Genomic DNA, 24,502 nt, shown 5'->3' on the forward strand with positions numbered 1-24,502 from the left:
AATGCTAGTCGGCTTTTCAATTTGCCAGTGAAGGTTGTGCTTACGAAATATTGGCCAGCAATTTCATATCATATCATATCATATCATATCATATCATATCATATCATATCATATCATATCATATCACATCATATCATATCATATCATATCATATCATATCATATCATCATATCATATCATATCATATCATATGATATCATCATATCATATCATCATATCATATCATATCATATCACATATCATATCATATTATATCATATCATATCATATCATATCATATCATATTTTAATGGTCATATTAATATGATCATGCAGAAAACTTTTATTTTATTTAGGGACACTGATGAGGAGAAGACATTTATTATCCAGAACTATGTGTGCCCTTTTAAAATTACAACGATAATTGAAATCGACCAAACGGCCGTAATCAAAAGTTGACACCCTCTTGAACAGATAATAACACAGTTTAAAACACAGGTTTGAATGGCTGTTAGGGTAAGGTGTCAACACCAGTGATTGTAATAAAAGTCAGTGTATTAATAGTCAGTGAGTTTCTGAGCTCTTTAATTTTTTCAGAGCTGCACAGATTTTCTAGATCCTGGGCCCGGGAGAGCAGAACAGTCCAAAGGCTGGTTGAAAATGTGGTAGAACTTTAATCAGAAAAACAATGTGACAAGACATCCAAAGATTTGAAAACACCAATCAGTAGTATTACAAATCTCACCAATCAGTAGTATTACAAATCTGATAGAGATTGGAAAGTAAGTGGTTCTGTTGATAGCAATTTCTGCCAGAGTATGTAGCCTAAACGTACTCGGTCTCATATCTCAAAAGTGTTTGGTGTGTTACTTAAAATGAAATGTGCTTTGTTCTTATTTTTTGTATCATGCTTTTGTTTTTCAGAAAAGAAAGAAGATCTTGATAAAATCAAATGACATTGTGTTCATTAGGGTGTTACAGCCATTTAGAAAATGCTATGACAGATAAAGCATGGCAGAAAAGAAGGGGCAAGATAGGATAAACACTTAATAAAAAAAAAAAAAGATGAGCACGGTTTAACATTAATTTCCAACACAAAGATAAATCAAATTTAGGGTATGCAAGTAAAAGAAAATGTTTTTTGTTTGTTTGTTTGTTTTTTGAAAAATGGAGAATAAAAAAATAAATAAATATACAGAAAGAAAAAGATATAAAAAGATATACATTTTAACCTCCTTTCAATATTCTTTAATTTTACAGTTTATGGTTTTTCCATACTTCATATTTTCCACTGATATTTTTCTGTCTTGTGATGCCTTTTTTGTGTATAAAAGTGAAGTACTAGAAAATTATTCCGTGGCTTTATTGGGGATGAATGACGATCGCTAGCATACAAATAGGATGGCTGAATTTCAAATCTGTGCATCATATTTAAGTATGAGTGTTATATTCAACTCAGAGTTATTAACAAAGGCAAAACAAAAAGGGAATAACCAGTTTTTTAATGTATAACCGCGCTACCTATCGAATTCAATAAGAAGGGACAGCAGTACTGCTGAGGTGGAGGTGGAGGAGGAGGAGGAGAAAGAGAAAACTACAAAGACAACATTTTTCCCATAATCCTCAGCGGCTTGTAGAGGAAAACGTTCACGGCCATGTCGTGTTAGAGCTCAGTTCGGTTAAAGGCTAGTCCGACTCACTGCGCCGTGTACTTTAATGACGCATTTACTATAAAGTTCAATTATCTACTTATCTACCCTTTCAATCCACAGAAACCAGATTTCGTGGTATTTAGTGCGATCTTTAGCTTAATACAAACATGAGCGGAGGAGGGACGCCGTACATTGGGAGTAAAATTAGCTTGATTTCCAAGGCCGAAATTCGGTATGAAGGAATTTTGTACACCATTGACACCGAAAACTCGACCGTAGCTCTTGCTAAAGGTAAGTTTAGTAACTCAAAGGTAGACTCAAGTACACAGACACCGTTAAAACGTTGTTTGCTCTTAAATGACGGAGACTCTACAGTGAAGTGCAAGCTATGTAGCCATGCTAGCAGGCGGTGTAGCAAACCACTCGCTAAGTGGTGCTGGAGTTAACACTTTACGTCCTTTGTTTACCTTGTGTTTGGACTAAAGTGAAATAAATGATTACTTTCACAAAGTGCTTCATAGTCGATAGTTGAATCGATAGTCAATATCCTAAAACCTTCGAACATAAGCTGTTAAATTGAAAATTTAGTTCACTGAGGTTCCTTTAGTCATCTTTTTAAAGGTTTGTGTGATGAACTCTGATAACAGACTGAGTCGTCTAAGCACTAAGCACTTAGAGCTCAGCCACACAGACCTGACACATGGCTGGTTATTTTTTGTACTATAGTCAGGATGGGTTTTTTTTTTACATCGAACTCATTATAATGATTTTTAGGAGAAAAATCTTTAAATATCAGGTCGGAACAAAACTTAGAGGAGCTGAGTCTTTTCAAGTTAGCAAGTTTTGGGTCTGTTTTTTTTTCTGAAATCAGGCTATTTCATTGTATTTTGTTCTGTCAACATGGGACGAGAAAATAGAAAATCCCTTTCTTGCCATTTTGGAGATCTTTGGTCTTATTATTGTTATTCTTGTTGTTAATCTAAGGAGGATCAACCAAAACACTTCAAACGACTAACAAAGTTTTAATCTTGGTTGTAACCCAATTCAAGTTTATCTTTAAGATTCTTACCAATCTGTCTGATTTTTTATTTCATAATGTAGTTACTGTTTTTTATTACCTATTTTGTTTCTGGTTTTTATAAACCAAAGACAAATCAAGCTTAGAAATAATTAAGACTCAACTTATTCTGAAACTAAGCTTAAAACCTGTCTGTTTAACATTTAGCTGTAACACCTTCATATTTCAAAAAAAAAACATCTAGATGCTTTTAGTGTTTTAAGCTATGCAAAGATTGCCTACAGTTTGCTCAAGCAATGATTAATCCTGCCCAAGAGGAGGATTAATAGTGTAAAGAAATCTCATTTTTCTTTGCTCTTCTCACCAGTTCGCTCTTTTGGCACTGAGGACCGACCCACCGAGCGGCCCATCCCACCTCGGGATGAAGTGTTTGAGTACATCATATTCAGAGGAAGTGACATTAAAGACCTCACAGTCTGTGAGCCACCCAAAGCCACTAGCTCTCTGCCTCAGGACCCAGCTATTGTTCAAGTAAGTTGATCTATTTGCTTACTTGAACAACAAAGTGCTTGTGCGAGCAAGTTTGCCTGGTTTTTACTTGTATTTTACATAGAAGTCACAGACTTTTTTGATTTGATGCATTTTGCATGCCAACTCACTTTGACAACTGAGAGATGCATCATTTAATGTTATCAGTGACACCTGTGCATAACCAGAAGAGACACCTGAAACAGTCTGTGCTGAATAGAAATCTTCCTTTAGTATCTCTCCTTTCCTAAATCTGTTTTAACTTCTACCCGCATACAAGCTCCATTAACACTTTCTGAAAAAATCTGTTCTAGTGTGCGATGGTTAACTTGTTGCAACGGGACAGGCCCAGGTGTAACTGGTAATATTAATTAAAAGTCCTGGAGTTAGTCCTTTGTCATGTATCAGGACTGATAATCAGATCAATGCTCCTGTAGTTCTGACAAATGTGGTTATTTGTGGTTTTATTGAAGAATATTTCACTGAAATACAAAGGAACACATGATTCGTGTGCTGGAATTATAAAATTTATGAACTGTGATGTGTGACCAACACAGTTTGCCCAATTAATGCCAATCAACTTTCAAAGCAAATACAAGAAGTGTAACAGAAGGTGGTTAACATTGTACACTGTTCTGCATTGTGTCGTAGCACTTTGTGAACTGCTGTCTGCAAAGTTAATTGCTTAACTGGGATGTTCATTTTGACAGCACTTTGCCCCCACCTTCATCCTTCAAAATCTGTTGAATTTCCCCCAAAGTTGCAACAAAACTAGGGCCCCTGGTTTCTGTTTTCATCATGTTAGTTTTGAACCAATTTGCATGCCATACAGACTTTCAGAACTCAGCCATGTCACTGCACATTTTATGTTCAGTGGGCTTCAGTGTCGAGTGGGGAAAGTTTCCTCCCTGCTACCCCAGGTGTAAATCATGTGATTTAACCTAAATGAGTCATGTAAGTAACACTTGTTTTTTCCTCCTCTCTATCATTGTCTGTTTCTTTGTCCAGTCATCAATTGGACCGAGCAGCGCTGCACCGCCGCCATCTTTCCAGTCAGCTGGGTCTTTTGCTCCTCCATACAGCAGAGCCCCGGTCGCCCCATACAGCCAGTTTGGTGTGACACCGCTCTCAGCTCAGCCATTTGGAGCTGCTGGGGCCGGAGGTAAGAAGTGGTTTTAATTTTGTTTCTATTTTATTTCAAGAGCTGAATGAATGATTTTCACTCTTTTACTCATTTCTCCTGATTTTTGAAGCCCCATTGAATAAAGTGGAGTTACTGTAAATATGTCTGTTTCTACATTTTATTAAATCTGTGTGACAAGTCAAAGAAGAATTCATGTTAGGCAACATCATTTTTTAATGTTTCCTCCAGTATTCAGCTCTATGTTTTTGTGGATTTGCCTCTGCAGGACGCACCAGCCCCCCTCTTGACTCTTTAGGGAAGAGTCCCTCTCTGGAGCAGGCAGTAAAGGCTCCAACCTCAGCTGCACCAGCACCACCTGCACCTGTAGGCCAGAGGAGACCTGCTGCAACTGCAGCCCCCAGACCCACCAGCAGTACCACAGGCAGCCAGAAGCCCCCAGACCTTCTGGAGCCGAGAAAAGGTGAGAGTGCTTGTTGAGATGTGTTGTTGTTCAGGTCCTGGGCATAAAAGTTTGTTGGATGCTAACTGTGTCAGAGTCCTTTTTACAGATGCTCCTCTGACATTTTCTGTCAAATGTGAGGGCAATGAGGCTCTGATGTTTCTAGTTTATTTACTGTTTGGTTTGTGTGTGTGTGTGTGTGTGTGTGTGTGTGTGTGTGTGTATCTATCCTGACAGCGCGTAAAGTGTTACAGTTACTGGTCTTGGCCACCGTATGCTCATTTTTATTGTGCTTTGTTAGAGACTTGCAGCTGTTTTTGAGTGGGACTGATGTCTATAATCATCTGTATTTTTTCAGTTCCTGAGGTTCAGAAGGTGCCACAGCCAGAACATGAACAAGCTGCTGGTGAAAACAGGGATCCCAACAAGCATCAAGCTGCTGGTGAGTAACTTACATCTTCTGGGAGAAGATTTTTCAACAAAAACAAGTAGCTCCTGTACTATGGGCGTCTTGCTTTCAGGTTGATTTAGAGAAGAGGAAATCAAAGCTGAATGGTGTCGTCTGTTCTACATCATTTGTGTAAAGCTGCTCTGGTGTATGACTCAGAGTTCAGTAGATAAATTTTGAATTTGTTTTTGCGCTTTATTTTTTCTGACCATGTCTTCTTCTGACAGCCTTAGCTGTGGTGTGATAAAAAAAAAAAATCATGTTTTACTTAAAGATGCAAAGATGAATTACAAGCGTTAACAGTCAGTCTCTGAAGGTTTCTCAGTGACGCAGCAGAGCACAGCAGGACTTTACCAAGAAGCTGCAGGTCAAACTTTTTGATGTGGACTGTAAAGATTCTAAACTAGATGTTTGGTTCTAACTTTGGTGATAAGATTCAGTTTGTGTGTTCTTGCTGAAAGAGTTTATTTCTTGAAGAGGAGGATGGATTAAAAGTGCTGAGTTCCTGTCCTTCTCATTTAGGGAAAAAGTAAGCAAACATACAAATAAAATGCCCTCTAAATATGAGGTGCAAGATCATTCCCGAGCACTGCTAGCTCATTCTTTTTGCATACAGTAATCTGAAATGTTGGCTCACTAGAGCATTGCTGAATTTCAGTTTCTTCCTTTGTTTCTGTCAGCTGCAGCACAGTCAATGCGCAGAGGACGTGGAAGAGGAAACCGCAGCAGAGGCAAAGTGAACGTGCGCAGAGATGGCCCCATGAAGTTTGAGGAAGACTTTGACTTTGAGACTGCCAATGCTCTTTTCCACAAGGATGAGATCGACAAAGAGCTGCAGAACAAGCTCAAGCTGAAAGGTGCGACCTCAATACTCAAAGATGTAAAAGGCAACAGAACAGATGTATTCATTCACCTATTGATGTGCAAACAAGAGGACTATTTCTTGTGATTTAATACTGACAAGAGCTGAGAAACAAATGGTCTGTGAGTGGCAGCTGGGCAGGAAGTGTTAAATCAGACTGAGAGGTAACAGCAAATAGGAGTCATTCATACCTTCAACAATATCCAAACTACCATCAGCCAAAGCCAAAGAAACATGTATAAATGAAAAATTAAAAGACCAATTCAGCCCTGTGTTGTGTTAACCTGCATTTTTTTAGGCTCTATGTTTCAGGCAGTCAGCTTTTATTTAAATTAAGTAACTCTGTTTTTCATGCATTTAATTTTATCTATCCCCTCCAACATAACCAAAGATGACAAGCCTGAAAAGGCTCTGAATGGAGAAGAAACTGCAGACTCAGAACATCCAGCCGAGGGGACCAATGAGGAGGAGGAGGCTGTCAGCAACTCGTGTTACTACGACAAGTCCAAGTCCTTCTTTGACAACCTGTCCTGTGATGATTTAAGGTACTTCAGTCATGCCCATGCTCATGTTGTTGTTCCTCAATATTAAAACTTTTGGTAGGTTTCAGCTGGTTCCTACAGCAACAGAAGATGGATTCATTAATGAAGAGTAATATTTGCTTTCTCAATGTTTGCAAACTAAATGAATTGCTGTCACAATGCCTTTAGTGTTAGTATTCACATACATCAGTTATAGTGTCACATCATTGAACATGTTAGTGACTAATATACTAGTGTCAGTGCTCACGTAATCACACCCATAAGTATAGTTACATTTATTAGAATTAAGCCCAAACCTCAACAAGTTAATGTGTTCTTGAATAATCTAAAACCCTTTTTTTCTTGATCTTTTCCAGTAAAGGGAGTGATAGAGGATTTTCAAGGTGAGTCTTTTTTGTTTACGGATATTTTAGTTCCTTTGATTTAAATTTTACTTTTATCTGTTTAAGGGGGAGGGAAGTTTAAAGTGTTGTGTTTCTTGAAACTACACCATGTACTCTTTAACATATTAACATTAAGTTCATAAGAAGATTGAGCACTGTTTTGTTTTGTGTTTTTTTCTCGGCTTTGCTGTGACAGAGTTGCACAGTTTCTCTCAGGTCTTTGAGTTGTAAAGAAACGCTGAAGATGTTTGGAACCAAAACCTCTAGTTGAACTTGTGGAGCTTTTATTTTTTGTCTTGTAGTTGTGATGAGGTTTCTCTGCTTCACAACATCTGGATCCTAACAGCTGTTTATGTCTGACAGGGAGAGAAGGTCCAACTGGGCAGAAGAGAGGCGCATGAACTCTGAGACATTCGGCATCCCTCTGAGGCACAATCGAGGAAGAGGAGGTTTCCGTGGCCGCGGCTTCATGGGGCCCAGAGGAGGCAGAGGGCGACCGCTGAGCCGAGGCTCCTTCGGGCCACCCCGGGGTCCTCCACCTGGTTTCAGGGGCGGATTCAGAGGTGGCAGAGGAGGACGGGATTTCTCTGATTTTGAATACAGGGTAAGATATTTTTTTTAATCACTGGTCACAAGAAATGTGGTGTTGAACTGCCAAAGATGCAAAAGACCATTTTTTCACCCAAGGGATGTATTAAAAAAAAAGATAATTTCCCATTCCTGGTTCATCCTAGATTACAAGCTGGAATTGTCTTTTCTTAAATATACAATTATAAAGTTAAAGAAACAAAGATATGTGAATCAGCTGCTTGGTGAATAAGATGTATTTTGGGTAGAGATGATACACAACAACATCTTTAGATGTCCTGAAATACACATTTTCACTCCTTTCATTCTAGTATTTATGATAACACATTCTTCACATTCTACTTTAAAGTTCAGGTTGCTGACTGAAAAACGTCTGAGATGTTTTGTAGCTGCTTTCGTAGCTTGCTTTGTTTTTTCTGTGAGAACACTGTCTACATTGGTCATTTGAAATGAAAACTTCTGCTTCTTGTTGATGTGATGTAAGAAGTATTTATCATTAATTTTTAGCAACATTGTCTTCGTTTTGAAACATAACCCTCCTGCTGAACTTGTTTGTTCTTTTTTTCCCCAGAAGGAGAACAAAGTGGCTGCATAGTACAGCGGCTGTGGATCCACAGAGAATGGGAGCCTCTATTCATGAAATAGTTCCAGTTGAAGAAGTTGTTTGGTGTCAGCATTTGACAGACAGAATGAAGATATCGTCTCAGTCACCAGCACCAGGGTCTGCTACTTTCCACCAGAGAGTGAGAGTGCAGCTCTCTGTCCTCCACTCTGACAAACAGGCTGTTTTCATTTGCCCCTCTCACACCCTGCTTTAGAGTGATCCTGCATTTTTGCTTCAGTCAAATTCATTTCGTCCTGAATGTGTCTTTGATACGCTGAGAGCAGAAAGCCCGCTGATACTGTGAGTGGATCACAGGTCATGTGATCGATAGCTTTATTTTTCTTCTTTTAGTTTGTTGTGTTGGCATCAAAAGTTCTCTCTGCAGCCTGTTTCATCTTAGTTCTCTGTACTCTGGAAAATTTAGTTTGGTCGTCATTTGTTCAGTATTTCTCACTTAGTTTGCAGGAAAGTTACTTTTTGTACATCCATGATTTCACGGTGAAGTAGCGAAAGCTTTACACAACAACCTGAACTGAATATTGTTTTGATGAATGTATTTCTCCGACATGGTGCCCCCCCCTGCAAACTGTGGCTCACAGGACAGTTTCAGTTTAGACTTTTTAGAAACGTGTGTTCAGTATTTAGTCGTTAGATCAAACTGTGACCCTCCAGCCTCCAAACATCAGATGAATTGTCTTTGTTGTAAGTTTCTGGCCAAACTTCTGACTGATGATTTGGGTTTACAGCATTAGCTTTAGGGTTATTTTTGACAGTAGAATTTGTTGACCAAGTTGGTTTTATTGAAGAGCATTTCAATGATTCGTGCTTAAGAATAAGAAACATTCGATACTATCCATGGCTTTAGAATTCCCCAGGCTCCTTCAGGTGAGACCTGCAGTCAGGAGGAGCTTGGATTCAAAGTATTTGTGCTTTTTTGCCAAAAAGGAACTCCAAAACATTTAAACTAAACTAATTCACAGCCCAGCAGTTCAGATTTTTTGTTTACTACTTTCACTTTTCATGTTGGAGAACATTCTGAGCCGTCTGTCGCCGCATTCTGTAATCACCATCCTTGCATTGTCTTAGAGTTGTGTCATCTGCATTGTTGCTGTTTCCACTGCAGATCTGAGCGCTTGCAGTGATGCAATGATTGTTTACTGAATATGGGAATTCTTGTAAATGGATTAAATGTCTAAAAAGATTAGTTCAGTACACAAGGAAAAGTTCTGCTAGATATGGACTCGCTGGCTTCTGTGTAGCTCCCCTTGTTGCATTGTTGTCAATGTGATCGTTCTCTGGAGTGAACTCATTATTTTTTTTACTGATGTGATAAAAGGGACAAGAACTGGATGTGGTGCCAGTACGTTGGGAGGATGAATATTTCTTTAGTCTCTTGGCTCTGATTTGTTAGTACTTAGGGACATCAGAGTAATTCTGCCTTCAGAGTGATTTTTATACAGCTGTCCCTTTAACTTCAAGGTTACAAATACTCAAAGCACTACTTGATGAAACTCGATCGTCTCAGCAGCTGAGGTTGTTTGAACAGAGCAGCCCAGTGGAAAACGTGCTGTTTATCAGAATATTTCACAGATCGCTAATCACTGCATGTTAGCCACTAGGATCCATCAGTTTATAAAGGCTTTCACGATAAACCAGCGATACTGAATTTGAGACAAAACTTACAACTGAATATTTGAAAACTGACACGTTTTTGGTATGTTTGTTACTCCTTCCAGTCACTGGAATTGTAAACCAGGAATTGTTTTCTTGAGAATATCAACAAAATTGAGTTTTTACGTAAAATAAAGAGTTGTACAATATCCATGTCTCAGGAGTTTTCTTTTGTGATCGGCATGAATTTTCACCGTGTATACACTCTTACCTCTCATTTCTGTCTATGAATTTTTTTTTTTTTTAAAGCTGGAAACAAGTTATTAGATGTCAGTAAGATATGAGCTCCTAATACAGTCTAACTCTTCTTGTGCTGACAGTTGGAGTCTAACCAACAGCAAAGCATTAACATGGGAACAACATTCATTTAGGTTGAAGTCCCTGAATATTTGAGTTTCCTCTTTGTTTTTATTTTGCACTTTGTAGACACTCCCTACATCAAGAGTTCGCTATGAATTGTCCCAATTGAAGGGCGGCTTGTTCCCATCGGGATCAGGTTTAGCCTCCTATTTGAGCTGACCGACTGTGGTTGGAAAGAGGCATCAGCTTTTTGTCAAATCTGTGTTTGTCTGAGCAGTTACTAATCTGAAGGAGCAACCTGTGAAATTATTTGTTTAGCAGCGTGTTCTTCTCCTCTTCGTTAGTTCACCTGATCACTGGACCAGGGATGTCAGTCAATCAGCTGTGGGCACACTGTTCATGGACAGCTTGAATCCTTTCTGACTGTTGTAGTAAAAAAGATAATATAGTTAAGTACAAATTTGTGGTTACACATGATAATTTGATGGGACTGATTCTTTGATTAAAAGGTAAGAATGTCATATAAAAATATTATGACACAAATGCAAGTGAACACATTTACACAAACATCAAACATTTTGTTTTAAGAAATTTAAAGCACGTTTTTTTATTTGGACATGATACCAACTCTTATTCGTCACTGTCCCACATAGGAAACTCTACAGGCTCTGTGACAGCTCACAGATCTTTTGTGACATTTATCCTGAGGGTGGCAGAAGAGTGCAGTTTATGGCATGCTGAAAATCTAACAGGTTTGGGGCAGTGTTTGCAGGGTGGTTGGAAACTCCTGTAACATAATACTTTTGTTTTTATGTTTAAAAAATAATGATTAAAAAAGAGTTTATAACAAAAAAACATGGTTTGATTAAATACTGCTTACAGAGGAAAGTATTTCCTCATCTATTAACATGGTTACTCTCCTGTAACAGATTTCACCTTTAACAGAAGCAAGTGTTTTTTGAGAAAAATTATAATAATACTTTATTTTTATGAGATGGCAAAATAATTAGGGAACACAGAGTTAATCAAGAACACTCTGTGTTGGGTCAGAATGTGGTTCTTCTTACATAAAATTGTAATGGGAATGTTGCATTGTTTTTCATAATAGGAGAATGTTCTGGGATTTACATAAGCTCATATAACCAAAATATTATCTTTATGTAGTCATTATATCATTTATGTTTTCTTTTCATCTTTTTTTCTCTTTATTTTTAATAGATTTATGTTTTTATTTCTTTTATCTCATTGCTCCACATTCTTTTAACCCTTCCTGTTTTTACCTCATGTAATGTCCTCATGTTCCAAACCCCTCCCTTGTCCTCTCGTCATGCTTTTTTATCTGTACATTGAATATTCTACAATGACTACTTATCTATTTCAGTTTAATTTGTATCTTGTTGCCCCCTAATTCTCTGCAATTTTTCTCCCATTGCACGGTATGAATATTTGCTTTCAAATGCACAACAAAATACAGTTTTTATTGTTGTTGTTGTTGTTGTTGTTGTTGTTGTTGTTGTTGTTGTTGTAATAATCTCAAATAGATTCTAAGCTCACATTTTCTATTATATGTAAACATGGGATTCACTTATAAATGCTTACTGTGTTATTATTTTTATTTTTTACATGTTGCCATATCTGCAGAGTTTCCTGCTTTTTTTTTATTTTCCAACTGTCTTTTGTAGATGTTTTTTGTAGTTTTTATTTATTAACTGGACATATGCAGGGCTTAAAATTACACGTAAGCTTTATTTTAATGGATGGCTGCCAGAGGGTGGCAGTATTACAAAAGATTGCCACAGCTGTCTGAAAATACAACCAACGAAGGAGAGGAGATGCTCTGGTGGGAAGTATTGTGATATTTCTTAAAGATGTCGATTGTTTTTGTCCCAAAGAAACTTCGTGGAAAAGCCAAAATCGACCAAGAAACGATACAAAGGGTAAGCCATTGTTAGAACATTTAGAAATAACTTTTAGTATGCGTAAGGAGATAATATTTCCCTCCAGAATTCAGGTTAGGCGCGATTTTCCACTGTTAGCCACATGCTAGTTTGTTCAGTCCTTCACATTCAGCTGTTTACATTCTCATCCGGGCCTTTTATTCTTGTATTTATCTAATTCTATACTTCTCTAACATGAATAGTGTTAAGAACAGCTGCTTTGAACTGCCAGGGATGGGAAAATGAAGTTGTAATCCACAGAGAGTGGGTTAATTGTGTTTTTTGTTGTGTCCCAGCTGCTGGATGAAAACGATCAGTTAATCAGATGTATCGCGGAGTACATGCAGAAAGGACGAGCCGTGGAGTGTGTACAGTAAGTCAGTCAATCCTGAGAGCTCTGCTACGACTTCACTCAAGACTGTTTGTTTACAGCTGCTGTTTTTGTGTTTCTCCTTCAGATACCAACAGATCCTGCACCGTAACATCGTCTATCTAGCAACAATAGCTGATGCCAGCCCAGACATCGTGGCTTCTTCTGTAAGGACAAACCACATCATACAGTGAGGACAGAGCACAGCATTGTTGCTCATCTCTGACTCTCCTTTGTTTCTGTTTACAGTCTACATCCAGTGAAACCTCAGCACCGCCTTCAAATGGACATGAAGGGACATGAAGACAGCTGCTCCTGTCAGTGGAGTTAGGATTTATTTGATATTTATTTTGGTGAAGACTCATATTACTGTTTGTCAAGGTTCACCTGGATTTTGGTTCAGTAATACGTCTAAGTGAAAGATCCCCTTTATTAATCCTGAAGGAAATTGTTTTCATGGCTTGGAAAATTCTGAAAATACCAGGTGGCTTTTTTTTTAATATACGATTTCATTTTTACATTTAGGAGGTTTTCTATTTTTTACAAGTTTTTCTGAAGGCATTTCTGAAATTTACCAGAACAGAGTTGATGTAAATACCTGTGCAATAAATTATTAAATATTTTTCAAGCTTCATTTCGACTTTCTGTAATTGTTATACATCTATAACCCTCAAATACACATAAGGAATTACCAACAAAGTGAACTAAGATTGGGAAAATGGTTTTACTCAGACACCATAGAAAAACTTAGTTATATAAAGTTGGATACAGAACCCAGAGTCTGACTTGAATTTGATTTAATATACATGGCATTTGTTCAATTTTTTTTATTTGATTTGCAGATGGGCTGCACGGTGGTGCAACGGTTAGCACTGCAGCCTCACAGCAAGAAGGTCACCGGTTCAATTCCCCACCTCGGCCGGTGGGTCTTTCTGTGTGGAGTTTGCATGTTCTCCCCGTGCATGCGTGGGTTCTCTCCGGGTACTCCGGCTTCCTCCCACAGTCCAAAAACATGCTTACCAGGTTAATTGGTCACACCAAATTGTCCCTAGGTGTGAGTGTGTGCGTGCATGGTTGTCTGTCTATGTGTCAGCCCTGCGATTGACTGGCGACCAGTCCAGGGTGTACCCTGCCTCTCGCCCAATGATTGCTGGGATAGGCTCCAGCCACCCGCGACCCTAAACAGGATAAGCGGTACAGAAAATGGATGGATGGATGATTTGCAGATTCTTACCTGAACAAATCCCTTTTCAGAGATCCCTTCAAAATAGTTTACAAGCATCCTGTGGTTGAACCAGGACAGCGAACGTCTCACAACAGAAGCACAAAAGACAAACTTTTTGAATTGCTAGTCATTTTTATTCATTTTTTGCATTGCTGGTACACTTGGAAAGATTCAGTTGCCAGCTCAAGAGAACAATAAGCAACATAAGCCAAGCAGTCCCCCTTTATATCTTCTATCAGGGCAACATGTTTTTATTATTACTTTTTTTTTCTTTTGTAGAAGCCACTAGTAAACCATTTGACACAGCTGAGAAGCTAACAGTTACAGTCCAAGGTCTGTAATGATGTCTTTAAAAAAGGCTGCAACAGTTAGGGAGAGAACACAGACAAAAAGCAACAAACCCTATATCTTGATTGTGCAAAGCACATTAACTATAAAAAGATATATATTTATATGTATATACAGCAAACAATTCTCTGTAAACATGTTAAGTATGTTAGTTTTCTGAAAACATGGTGTCATTTCATAAATACAGGCAACATTGGCATCCGCAAACATCACAAAAAGATAACATTCTGGGCTTTTAAATACAGCCCATCGCCATAGAAACTGAAGAAACAAGGGCTCCAAAAACACCCTCATCACACAATGTTTAGTGTTTAGCATGGCATATTTGGTAACCTTTATAGATAGATGGTGTAGTTCAACTCTGTAGGAAAAAATGTGCTTTTTCACATATTGGGAGGTGGAAAATAATGTTTTATGCATTATGTCTACAAGAATACTAACATACAGTAATGGTATAACATGTAAGAAAATACAAAAATAAGATTAATACTGTCAATAATATTACAAGAAAAATATTGTATCATTAAACAGAAGAAAAGTTAGGGTTATGGGAGTTAGTGTCAAACAACTGCCAATAAGAGGAGGAGGAGGAGGAAATGAATGGAAGTGAAGATGTTCCCTAATGCTTTCATCCAATAGGGCGTCTTACTTCATGGTTTCTCTGTAATCTCAGACCGCCTCTCATCTCCTCAGCACCATTCATCTTCTGAACAACGCTTTGGTTGGAAATAATGTCCTGCAAGTGCTATCAATACCAACATGGCACATTGTTACTGCTAGAACTCTAAACTCTGGTCAGTTGTTGAAAAATTAGTGTATTTCTCTCAAATGACACCTCTGCAGTGACTTACTATATTTATGCTGAGCCTGCTCAAAGCCTCTTAATAAAAAGAACTAAATATTTATATTTCAACTTCAGTATTTTACAAGCTATGAAACAGTAGATGGTAGCTGTACTCTGAGTCATCTTGCGTGAGATTTGGCAGTTACAGCTATGTAGACACAGTATATTTATTACGGGCAAAATGAGAGCATCACAAGCCCCTGCCCCCTTGTAATCCGCTCCGTAGCACAGGCACACACACACACATACACACACTCACACAAACACATGTTCAGCTGCAGAAGCAAGTGGGTGACGGCCGTGCACGTCTCCAGCTCTTGTCTGAGGAGACGTCAGCTCAACAGACAGAGAAACGACCACTAGACTGACTGCTGCCAGCATGACGCATGCACCTCTCGTAGTTAAAACATGGCAGTTCAAAAAACTTCAAAATATGTCTCTGTTTCAAATGTGGGATGTCTGACATGGAAAAATATAGTTACAAAAATGTTGAACCAGTGTGTTTACTTTAATTCTGCCTCTATGTGCGGCTTTAAATTCTTCCAATTGAGTGGGCGTGGACTGTAATGGCTGCAGCTGGGCCCACTCGTCTCAAAGAGCTGCAGGCCCTCTGTGGCTCTTCACCCGGAGCACGTTCAGTGTGAGACTGATCAGTACTGGTGAAGGTAGGAGGGCCTGTGCTCGTGTTTGAGGGGGAAGGATTTAAAGCCCTTGGTCATGGGTTTGTGTTGCTGCTGTTGCTGTTGTTGTTGCTGTTGCTGCTGCTGCTGCTGCTGCTGGGTGAAGGAGGAGAAACCGGAGGAGATGCCGGTGGAGGGGGAGCAGTCGCTGGCAGTGGACCACACGGGAGACTGTAGCATCTGCATGGAGTCGCTCCACTGAGAGGATGGGGGGATGTTCATCTGGTACAAGGAAGAGCTGGGATTGGGCATGGTGTTGGTGTGGGTATGGGTGGAGTGCTGCCACGGTGCTTTAGGGGGCCAGGTTTTAGTTTTGCTGTCCTGTGGACGACAGCACAAGGAAATCAGTTACGCTATAAAGAATGATGACTCCTCATTATTAGACAGATAAACAAAATTAAATCTCCATCCCTAAAAAATCTTGCTGTTGCCAAGAAATGTTTATTCTAAAACGTTTTTTTGACCCAAAATGCTACTTTTGTTTATTGGTTCAAACATGAGGTTTCTTTTCACAACGTTCATTGCTGAGAAAATGGATAAAAGTAATGAAAAGTAGCCACTCGCATGAATAGCATTTTAAAATTCTATATAATAAAATGACTACTTGTATACAAGCTAATTATAAAACAAAAAGAATCAACAATAAAAAGGAATGGTAATGAAAAGTAAGGGATTACGCAACAAACGGATGCATGACTGGAACCAGGTCTTTGTGCACGTGTAATAAATGATATCTTGTCTGTAGTTATAAATTTAAAAAATGCAAGTTTTAAAACGTGTAGACAAAGTCATGAACTTATAAAGGTCACAAAGCCAGTAAAAAAAAAAGCCCAAAATACTTAATGTTCACTTTTTTTTCCCCAAAAGATGTTTGTGAAGTGTTCAGTGCTCCACACCGTCTTCTTAGTACTCACCTGGTTATCATCGCCGATGTGATGGAGAGGTGGAGATGGCAGAGTGCAAACCTCCGGCTCACCACAGCTGTGTTTTCTATGAACACAGACACAGTTGAAGCATTAGTTACTTGAGCTTGAGCGTGAACATCCTGCCCTGAGTGATAAGTGTTAATACATGTGTGATAAGAAAAAAAACAGGAGAAGGATCGTTTACAACTTTAACGTTCCAAGAAAGTGAGCTCAATGAACATGGCATTACACTGTGGAGCTGGCTGAAGGTAAATCCAGGTCAGTGGCTGAGTTTGAGACTCACCTTCTTTGTTTCACAGCTGCCACGAGGTCTGGCCCAGAAAACATGGAGAACAAACTGTCCCCATTAGCTGAGGACGTCTCGTCGCTGGAGCTGGCCGAGTCCCCCTGATTGGCTGACCAGCTGCTGTTCACGGCCTCCCTGAGGACACAACCAGAGGAGGAGTGAGCACTGTCTGTGTGATACTTTAATACGGCGGTTTAAAGGAAAAACAGGTGGAAATCATTTATCTCTGAGACCTCAAGGACCCGTTTTAAACAAATTTGAGTTTCTGATGATGTTGACGCTTTTCTGTTTTTCCTGAGTGTGATGCTGCTGCAGTAATGAGTGCTTGTTTCAGTCTGCTTGCTCTCTGAGTTAAGTCTCAGCAGGATGTTGCTGTCTCACACTTGTGGGCAGAATTCAATGACTAAAGACACTAATAGTGTGGTGAATGCATCTCACATTGATGATTTCTGCTTTGCCCACAAAGCCTGTGCTCTATGAATAAACTTAATTTCGAGTTTAGAGTTATACTGTTATCAAAAACAAACTGAGACATGACATAAGGGACTGTGAACACAGCTTGTTTTTCATGTTTAACCCTCAGGGGTAATTGGGGATATTTTTGTCCTTTCGAGCAATTTTTTTGCTCAAGTTTTGGCTGTTATTTTGGTCGTGTTACTCTACATTGAATGATATTTTGTAAGATTTATTTTTTTCTTTAAAAAATCTTGGAATTAAAATTTCATTTTTTTTAAGGTCAAGGATAAACTGGGGGAAATTTATAGCTCCTCTACCAAAAACTGCCATTAAAAACACCACAGATTGATATATTTTTTTACTTTTTTGTTTAAACCTTTCAATCAACTTCAATGCTCATCAAATATTCAATAATTTAAAGGATTAAAAAAATATTAAAATAATTAGATTTATGGTATTTTTCATGGGGACAAAAGTTATTTTAATAATATGAGAAAAAAAAAGTAAGAAAAAATCAATCTTGTGTTTTTAAAGCAGTTTTTAGTAGTGGACATTTTTGTTCTCTAATGGTCTCAAAGGTTCATTACTTAAATGGATTCACAATGGTTAAATCTTTAAAGGTATGAAATCATCGACTAGAAACTCTAGTTTACACGTTCTAACAATCCTGAGCCTGTTGGAAAAATAATGACTCTTATGTATTTAACCTTTTCTGTACTGAAGCTGATGTATTATCTCCGTCCAACCACAGACTCCTGATTCAAGCTGAAGTTAAATGTAATAGTGTCAGACTTTGATCAATATAAATCTTGTTTTATCACAAAGAACCACTGAAAGGTAAAATGATGTTTTAAACAGAATAAACCATGTATACATCATCTGTGTCATTTTGATGCTTTGTCTTCTTCTTCTGTTGTTTGTATTTATGTTGTCTTCAGTTTATTACTGAACAACCACATGTTTTAAAGTCAGTTTGAAATCAAAAACCTCTTGGTCATGTTTGTCAGCAGTTACGTACCCCTCGCTGTAGTACTCTGGGTGTGACCATGTCCTGTGCTGCTCATCAGGCATTGGCCAGTTGCTGCGTGGGTTGCTAGGGCGACGGATGTGCTGCACCTGACGTTTCTGTTGCATGGCCTGGCTGACGCCGGCGACGTAACGTGCAAACTCCGGGTCAGAGCCGACTGTGCGTGGAAAAAAAAAAAGGGAGGATAAACACAACTATGAGTTTCTGACACCCTCAGCTTTTCTCTTTCGTTCCCTGGAGCTCAATCTGTTTAACCAGACTGTCGACCGAAGCAGAAAATCACAATGGCCGTAAGTCAGCTCAGCACAATAGGCAGGACTGCAATCAAAAGAGGCTGCTGCACTGTAAAAAAAAACCATCATCAGTGTAATTCAGCATAATTTGTCAATTTACAGTCAGAGCAGCGTGAAGGGAGAACTACGCCACTCATCCTGTTTGACATACATCCATTATTTGGCTTCGACCAGGCTCAAAAACTTGATTAAAGACAAACACACAGAGTATTAATAATTACTACTGGATAATCTTAGTCATGATGCTGCTTTTTATGAAAGATAACAATCTAATAACTTCTGCATTTAGTCCCTTTATATTGTTAGCAGCTGATGTCTGCAGATTCATTTTCTTTTATAGGACAACACAGATTTGAGTTTAGATGAGCAACTTTTTATATGACAGCTGAAACCATTTCAGGCATCGTAATGGTTTCAACTGGGTTTGATGGGCTCAGAGCACCGATACCCTGCTCCAAACATTAGTCTCCAGGTATGATGAAGAACTTACTAATGATTGCAGCATTAGTCAGAAAAACATCGCTGAGCTGCTTCTTTGAGAACATAATGAAACGATGGTGTCAGCAGACCTTCGGGCCACACACAGAAACACACACACAGAAACACAGAAACAGAAACACACACACAGAAACACAGAAACAGAAACACACACACAGAAACAGAAACACACACACACACACACACACACACACACACACACACACACACACACACACACACACACACACACACACACACACACACACACACACACACACACACACACACACACACACACACGTACAGAGCTTGACAAGTGAAAGCAACATTTCTTTTTTGGAAATCTCATGATCTCCCCCTGGCTTTTCCTGAATAAGTTCACAATTAAAGACAGCAGGTGATTGTGAATGATAAAATTAAGGTTTCTGTTTAGAAATTTTCAATAACGCCACTTAACCTGGCATCATTTTAAGACAAGAAAACAATACGGGAAGCCATTTTTTTTTTTTGCTTACTGAGTTAAAGTTACAGCCATGAAGCTGCGGATTTAAAAAACACAATAAGCAAATGACTTTAATCACTTTCTGATAAGCGTGCGCTGGTTTTAGCTACAGTCCTTGTTCCACTGAACGATTCCCAACATTTTTTTCTGCCGTGTCAACACTGCCCCCCCCCACATTCCATGCCCCTGTCAAGCTTTGGTGTCAAAATCAGAGTCCAGAAAATAATATTTACAAAGGAAACGTTTCAGGACATCTGAACTAAGCTTGAAGTGAAGGATCCTTAAAACTAAACTCTGCATGAAAAATTGAAAAGGAAGTGGATCTCACCTGCAGGGTCAAAGGGCAGCGTGTCTCCCAGGACCCCGAACACTCCTTCACTCTGGTCCCTGTTGGGCCACGTGTTGTTACGCGGCCCCTGTGGCTTCTGGCCCAGCATCTCTGACATCACACTGTCCATGTAGGTGCTGACCAGACCCAGACTATACAGATCAGAGCTCAGATCTGGCAGTCCAGGAGAGCCCCACTGCCCGATTGGACCCAGGGGTGACAGCCCTGCAGGGTGGCCCTGCGGCGGGGGCTGCTGCCCGGACGTGTTGAGCCACTTGCTTGAGACTCTTTGCTGTGGGAGGACCTGGGTTGGCGTCTGTTGAGGAGGGAGCTGAGGAGGAGGTGGCTGCTGCTGGCTGATAGGCTGCAGGAGGTGCTGGTAGTACTGCAGGGCCTGTGGGGAGGGCTGCTGAGGTGGAGGAGCAGGAGGGGGCTGCTGCTGCTGCTGCTGAGGCTGTTGTTGCTGTGGAGGAGGAGGAGGTGGCTGCGGTTGTGACTGAGGCTGCTGCTTCTGCACTGATGGTGGAGGCTGGGGCTGGGGCTGGGGCTGAGGCAGGGTCTGAGCAGGGGGCTGCAGAGCATTGTGAGAGATAGACTGGGAAGCAGGTGTAGGTCCACTGGGGGGCTTCAGCTCAGCTGGGTTTGCAGACGCCACAGAGTTCCTCCTCTTGACCAGCGGCGAGGCCTGCTGTGATTTTCCCATGTTGAAACCTGAGAGAAAGTCGATGACGTCCTGCATCTCCTGGTCAGTGGGCAGGTTCATGCCCTGGTCGTCTGACACTAAACCGTTGGCCAGCTGACTCAGCTGAGGAGAGTCCGGGGTGCAGGACAAGCTGCCCATCTGCAGGATGCTCTGGATCCTCCCATCACTGTGGCCCAGACTCTTGGCCTTTTCCTCAGAGCTGCTGGTTGTAAGCATGCTGCGAGACGGGGTGTTAGGGATGGAGTAACTGCCCCCACTGTTAGAGCTGGAGGAGACCTTCTTTGTGAACTTAGAAGTCAGCTTGGATATTGTTTTAGGCAGTCCACTGGAGGTCTTTGAGCTGGTTCCTGGAGGCAGGTCTACCTGGCTGCCATAGTCTGGGGTCTCCCGCTGCAGCTGTATCTGAATCGTAGGCAGGGCTTGCTCTCTTTGGATCGGGAGGGAAAGAAAAGAAGTCAATTAACTTAAAGTCACGTTGTTGTGAAAAGTTGCTTGCACTCCTAGAGTTTGTTCATTTGATTATATCTTTTGGTCTTGATTGGGGCCCACACCTCCAGGTCTCCCTGGCTGGCTCCATAGGTTTGTGAAAACTCAAACAAGTAGACCAAGAACAGTTGAAGTGAAATCATGCAGTCTGCACCATAAGAACAACAGGTGTCACACTTTTAACATCAGATTGAAAAAAACCTTTCACTCACTTCCTCTCTTTCCACCTGTTGATGTCAAACACAGCCGTATAAAGCACATCTACCAGACCGAGTGTCTTCTCTGGGTCCAAACTCCGCTGCAGCAGGGACATAGTGGCTGGATCCTCCTTTAGACACCTACACGTACACACGCACAGCAAGACAGGACAGGATATGAGCTGCAAACCCAACACACTGTCTCACACACAAAGCTCCAGGTGCCTGAGCCTAAACGATGAATATGTGATATGTGATATTCATAACCTGGAGCAGGCTGACAGGCTCTTATCTCTGCAGCTTGGAGATGTAATTCACAGACACATCTCTCTGTCAAAATGCAAACTCTGACAAACTAGCACAGAGGATAATCGTGATGCTTCAAGTCAGACACAATATATCTGTTTTAGGATCTACTGAGACAGTTTGATATACGGGGTACAGCTGAGGCCTTTGCACACAGAGTCCGTTTTTTTTATTCCAAAACTTACGCACGTAAAAAAATAAATTAGATCCCATGTTGTGTCAATCATGCTTGCACACTCGATCTGAAACTTTGGTCCGTCATTATTTTTTTTCGGAACAGGTTCGATTTTTTGCGTTTTATCGAATCTGCCAAGCTCACTTCAAAGGTAGTTTGAGTATTCAGAGATGCTGCAGGCTACTTGCAACATCACATTTTCTGACATATTTTCTCTACACAGTTTGAGTGATGTTTAGATGATGAATGAAGATTTGTGTGTGTGTGTGTGTGTGTGTGTGTGTGTGTGTGTGTGTGTGTGTGTGTGTGTGTGTGTGTGTGTGTGTGTCTGTGCGCAATGGTGTGTCTCTGTGCCTGTACGTGTGCACGCTGCACATTCAGACAGCCGCTGCTGAGGATCAATTGCTTGATTTTGATTGATTCAATTTTTGTCAACGTTTAATGATGAAGACTTATGTACATGTGTGTGACGGTGCCTCTGTGGGCCTGCGCCTGTGTGTGCGTGAGCCCAACGCGCATACCTCGAACATTCAGACAGCCGCTGCTCAGGATCAATTACTTGTTCACTGCTTGATGATTTCGTTTTTCTCATACTGTGAATTTTTGCAAATAACACAAAATTAATGCATCAGATTCAGTGTGCAAGGTGTCTGTGTGTGACGTTTTTTTTTTTTTTTTTCAGGTTACAGATCCAAAAAACGCATCTGAAAAAAACGACTCAGTGTGCAAAGACCTTTATTCTAGAAGTACTGAATAGCTATCATGGACTCAAGATCTTGTGTTTATAAGACTGAAAGAAAAAAAAAGGAGAAGAGAATTCAGTCACTAGGCTGACAGTTTTATATCCTCCTTTAGGGAAGTGCTTTTGTTTGCTCTGAGGGCATGAATCAACAACAAGCTGTCAATTTGTCATCCATCTCTGATTATTTACTTTAGATTTACATGTGCTACTTGTTTGTTCACTCTGCTACACCACTTCTGCTTTGAGCACAAAACCACATGAATCAATACTTTGCAGGTAAGTGCATCAGGATTTTTTTCTTTTCTTTTCTTTCTCTATAGCCCCCAAATATTCTTTGAACAAATACCACTGTTTTTCTGTACAGCATCAACAAGCATGGTTAAAGTGACTTTGATGAACTTACAAACAACAGTCACTCATTGGATGAAGTATCTGTATAAAACATTTTGTTTTGTGTCTGCTTTTCTTCTTGCTGCGCTTACCATGTAGACGGAACCTGGACCACCACCTTAGATCCCTCCAGAGTAATCTGAGGAGCGTAGGCTTCCTTGTTCTCAATTTGAGCTGTATCAACAACCACCTGCAGGGACACAGAAACACACCTGCATAAGTATCTCAACAAGAAATCCCGATCAAACTTCTGAATTCAACCAACAAGTAGGGATGGGTACTGAATTAGGTACTGTTATAGGTACCAGCCAAATTCAGTCAAAAGTACCAGGTACCAATTCATGTTAAAGTAAAAAGTACCATGTCTAGGTACCTAGATGTATCCTTGTGACTGTGGGGGAGTGGAAAAGAAGGTGATTTTCCATGCTGGAAACACAGCATTGCAATGTTATATACTGAGGAGTATATATGTTAAATAAAAAAAAAGAGATTTTATTATTCAAAAAAATCTATTTTTTACCAAATAAACCAAAAAAGTACAGAAAATTGGTACCATTGGGTACCAGGCATCTCCTGTATCATTGTAAAATGGTACCCATCCCTACCAACAAGGTTCAGTTTGTGTTCTCTACATAATTAATCCCCGAATGCAATAAATCAAAACAGTTTCACCCAGTCATGTATGTAAAAAAGTTGTTTTTGCATATTAACCAGCTGTGCTCACATGCTAAAACATAACTACTGGTAACAGCTTTTTATCTTTGTTTGACATTTCATTCCCACCAGGCAGACAGCGTTGGTTCAAGGTGAGGAAGCTGGACACGTTCAGTCAGCCAGTGACAACAAACAGGAGAGCCTTCCTGCCCCTGACGCTCAGATTTATTCCAGGGCTCTTTGAAAGTGGCCTTGGCTCCTCGAGACCCATGCAACTGGGTCACCAAGAGGGAGAGAAGGTGGGAGGAGTCTGTTTCCTCTATTGCAGGAAGTAACTCTATTGTTGTTAAAAAAGCAGGTGTATCCTTGGAAACCCCGGGCTGCTCATGTGAGCGAGCCACGCACACACACAAACACCCTGTCAGCCATGTCGAGACACATAGGACAGAGTCACCGAGGGCAGGAAGGAGGAAGGACAGCAGCAAAATAGACAACGTCAACTTTTCTGCTGCTCCTGGAAAGCTGTGATGAGAAGGGAAAGGGGGTTGGTGGTGAATAATGCTGCCAGGAAAGACAACAGAAGAGATAATGCCTAATGACTCTGACTGTGAGGGCTGTGTGGGAGTAAAAGAAAGAAAACAGAGAGGAGAGAAAGACTGTGTGGAGAGGTATGAATAGTGTATGACTAATAAAGAAATATGTGCATGCAAGCTTTTTAAAAGCGTGGAGAAGATACTTTGCATGCGAGTGTGTTTTTGTCTATGCTCTGCTGTGTGATCTATTTGGAGTTGAGAGGCTAATGCAAAGCGCTCATCCATCACCCAGGGATTGTTTTACAGCCAGCACGGGACTGGCAGAGCTGAATGGTAACACTCCCTGAGCCCAACACATGGAACAGGACAGACCACACAGAGGAAATAAACAGCAGAAAATAAACACGCTGGTGTTACTCTGAGGAGAGTCCCACTGCTGACCTCCCCTCCCTCCCT

The 24,502-nt window shown here is 40.2% G+C and overlaps 3 protein-coding genes across 4 annotated transcripts in view; 2 read left to right on the forward strand and 1 right to left on the reverse strand.

Moving 5' to 3' along the window:
• Nucleotides 1–1,593: 1,593 nt before the first annotated feature.
• On the forward strand, nucleotides 1,594–9,968 carry lsm14ab (LSM14A mRNA processing body assembly factor b). The gene is made up of 10 exons (XM_074666883.1): nucleotides 1,594–1,922; nucleotides 3,017–3,180; nucleotides 4,186–4,339; nucleotides 4,587–4,781; nucleotides 5,119–5,202; nucleotides 5,889–6,065; nucleotides 6,462–6,615; nucleotides 6,969–6,995; nucleotides 7,359–7,599; nucleotides 8,155–9,968. Exons 1-10 carry the CDS (start codon nucleotides 1,799–1,801, stop codon nucleotides 8,176–8,178), a joined length of 1,344 nt encoding a protein of 447 aa, XP_074522984.1. The 5' UTR covers nucleotides 1,594–1,798; the 3' UTR covers nucleotides 8,179–9,968.
• Nucleotides 9,969–11,958: 1,990 nt separating this feature from the next.
• ss18l2 (ss18, like 2) lies at nucleotides 11,959–13,062 on the forward strand. The gene is made up of 4 exons (XM_074666123.1): nucleotides 11,959–12,095; nucleotides 12,392–12,468; nucleotides 12,554–12,632; nucleotides 12,715–13,062. Exons 1-4 carry the CDS (start codon nucleotides 12,027–12,029, stop codon nucleotides 12,766–12,768), a joined length of 279 nt encoding a protein of 92 aa, XP_074522224.1. The 5' UTR covers nucleotides 11,959–12,026; the 3' UTR covers nucleotides 12,769–13,062.
• A 752-nt stretch (nucleotides 13,063–13,814) lies between these two features.
• garre1 (granule associated Rac and RHOG effector 1) overlaps nucleotides 13,815–24,502 on the reverse strand; it is a 40,724-nt gene continuing 30,036 nt past the window's right edge. For both annotated transcript variants that reach the window (XM_074666124.1, XM_074666126.1), the window contains exons 8-14: nucleotides 22,952–23,049; nucleotides 21,262–21,387; nucleotides 19,861–20,990; nucleotides 18,249–18,414; nucleotides 16,772–16,909; nucleotides 16,477–16,552; nucleotides 13,815–15,883 (exon numbers count right to left, since the gene is read on the reverse strand). In XM_074666124.1, the coding sequence (XP_074522225.1) occupies nucleotides 15,533–15,883; nucleotides 16,477–16,552; nucleotides 16,772–16,909; nucleotides 18,249–18,414; nucleotides 19,861–20,990; nucleotides 21,262–21,387; nucleotides 22,952–23,049 (2,085 nt within the window). In that variant the 3' untranslated portion in view covers nucleotides 13,815–15,532. The remainder of the gene's footprint in view (nucleotides 15,884–16,476; nucleotides 16,553–16,771; nucleotides 16,910–18,248; nucleotides 18,415–19,860; nucleotides 20,991–21,261; nucleotides 21,388–22,951; nucleotides 23,050–24,502) is intronic.

This window comes from Halichoeres trimaculatus, unplaced genomic scaffold (assembly GCF_033239565.1).
Source record: "Halichoeres trimaculatus isolate MK-OKI-2021-1 unplaced genomic scaffold, fHalTri1.1 fHalTri1_scaffold_3, whole genome shotgun sequence".
Taxonomy (NCBI): domain Eukaryota; kingdom Metazoa; phylum Chordata; class Actinopteri; order Labriformes; family Labridae; genus Halichoeres; species Halichoeres trimaculatus.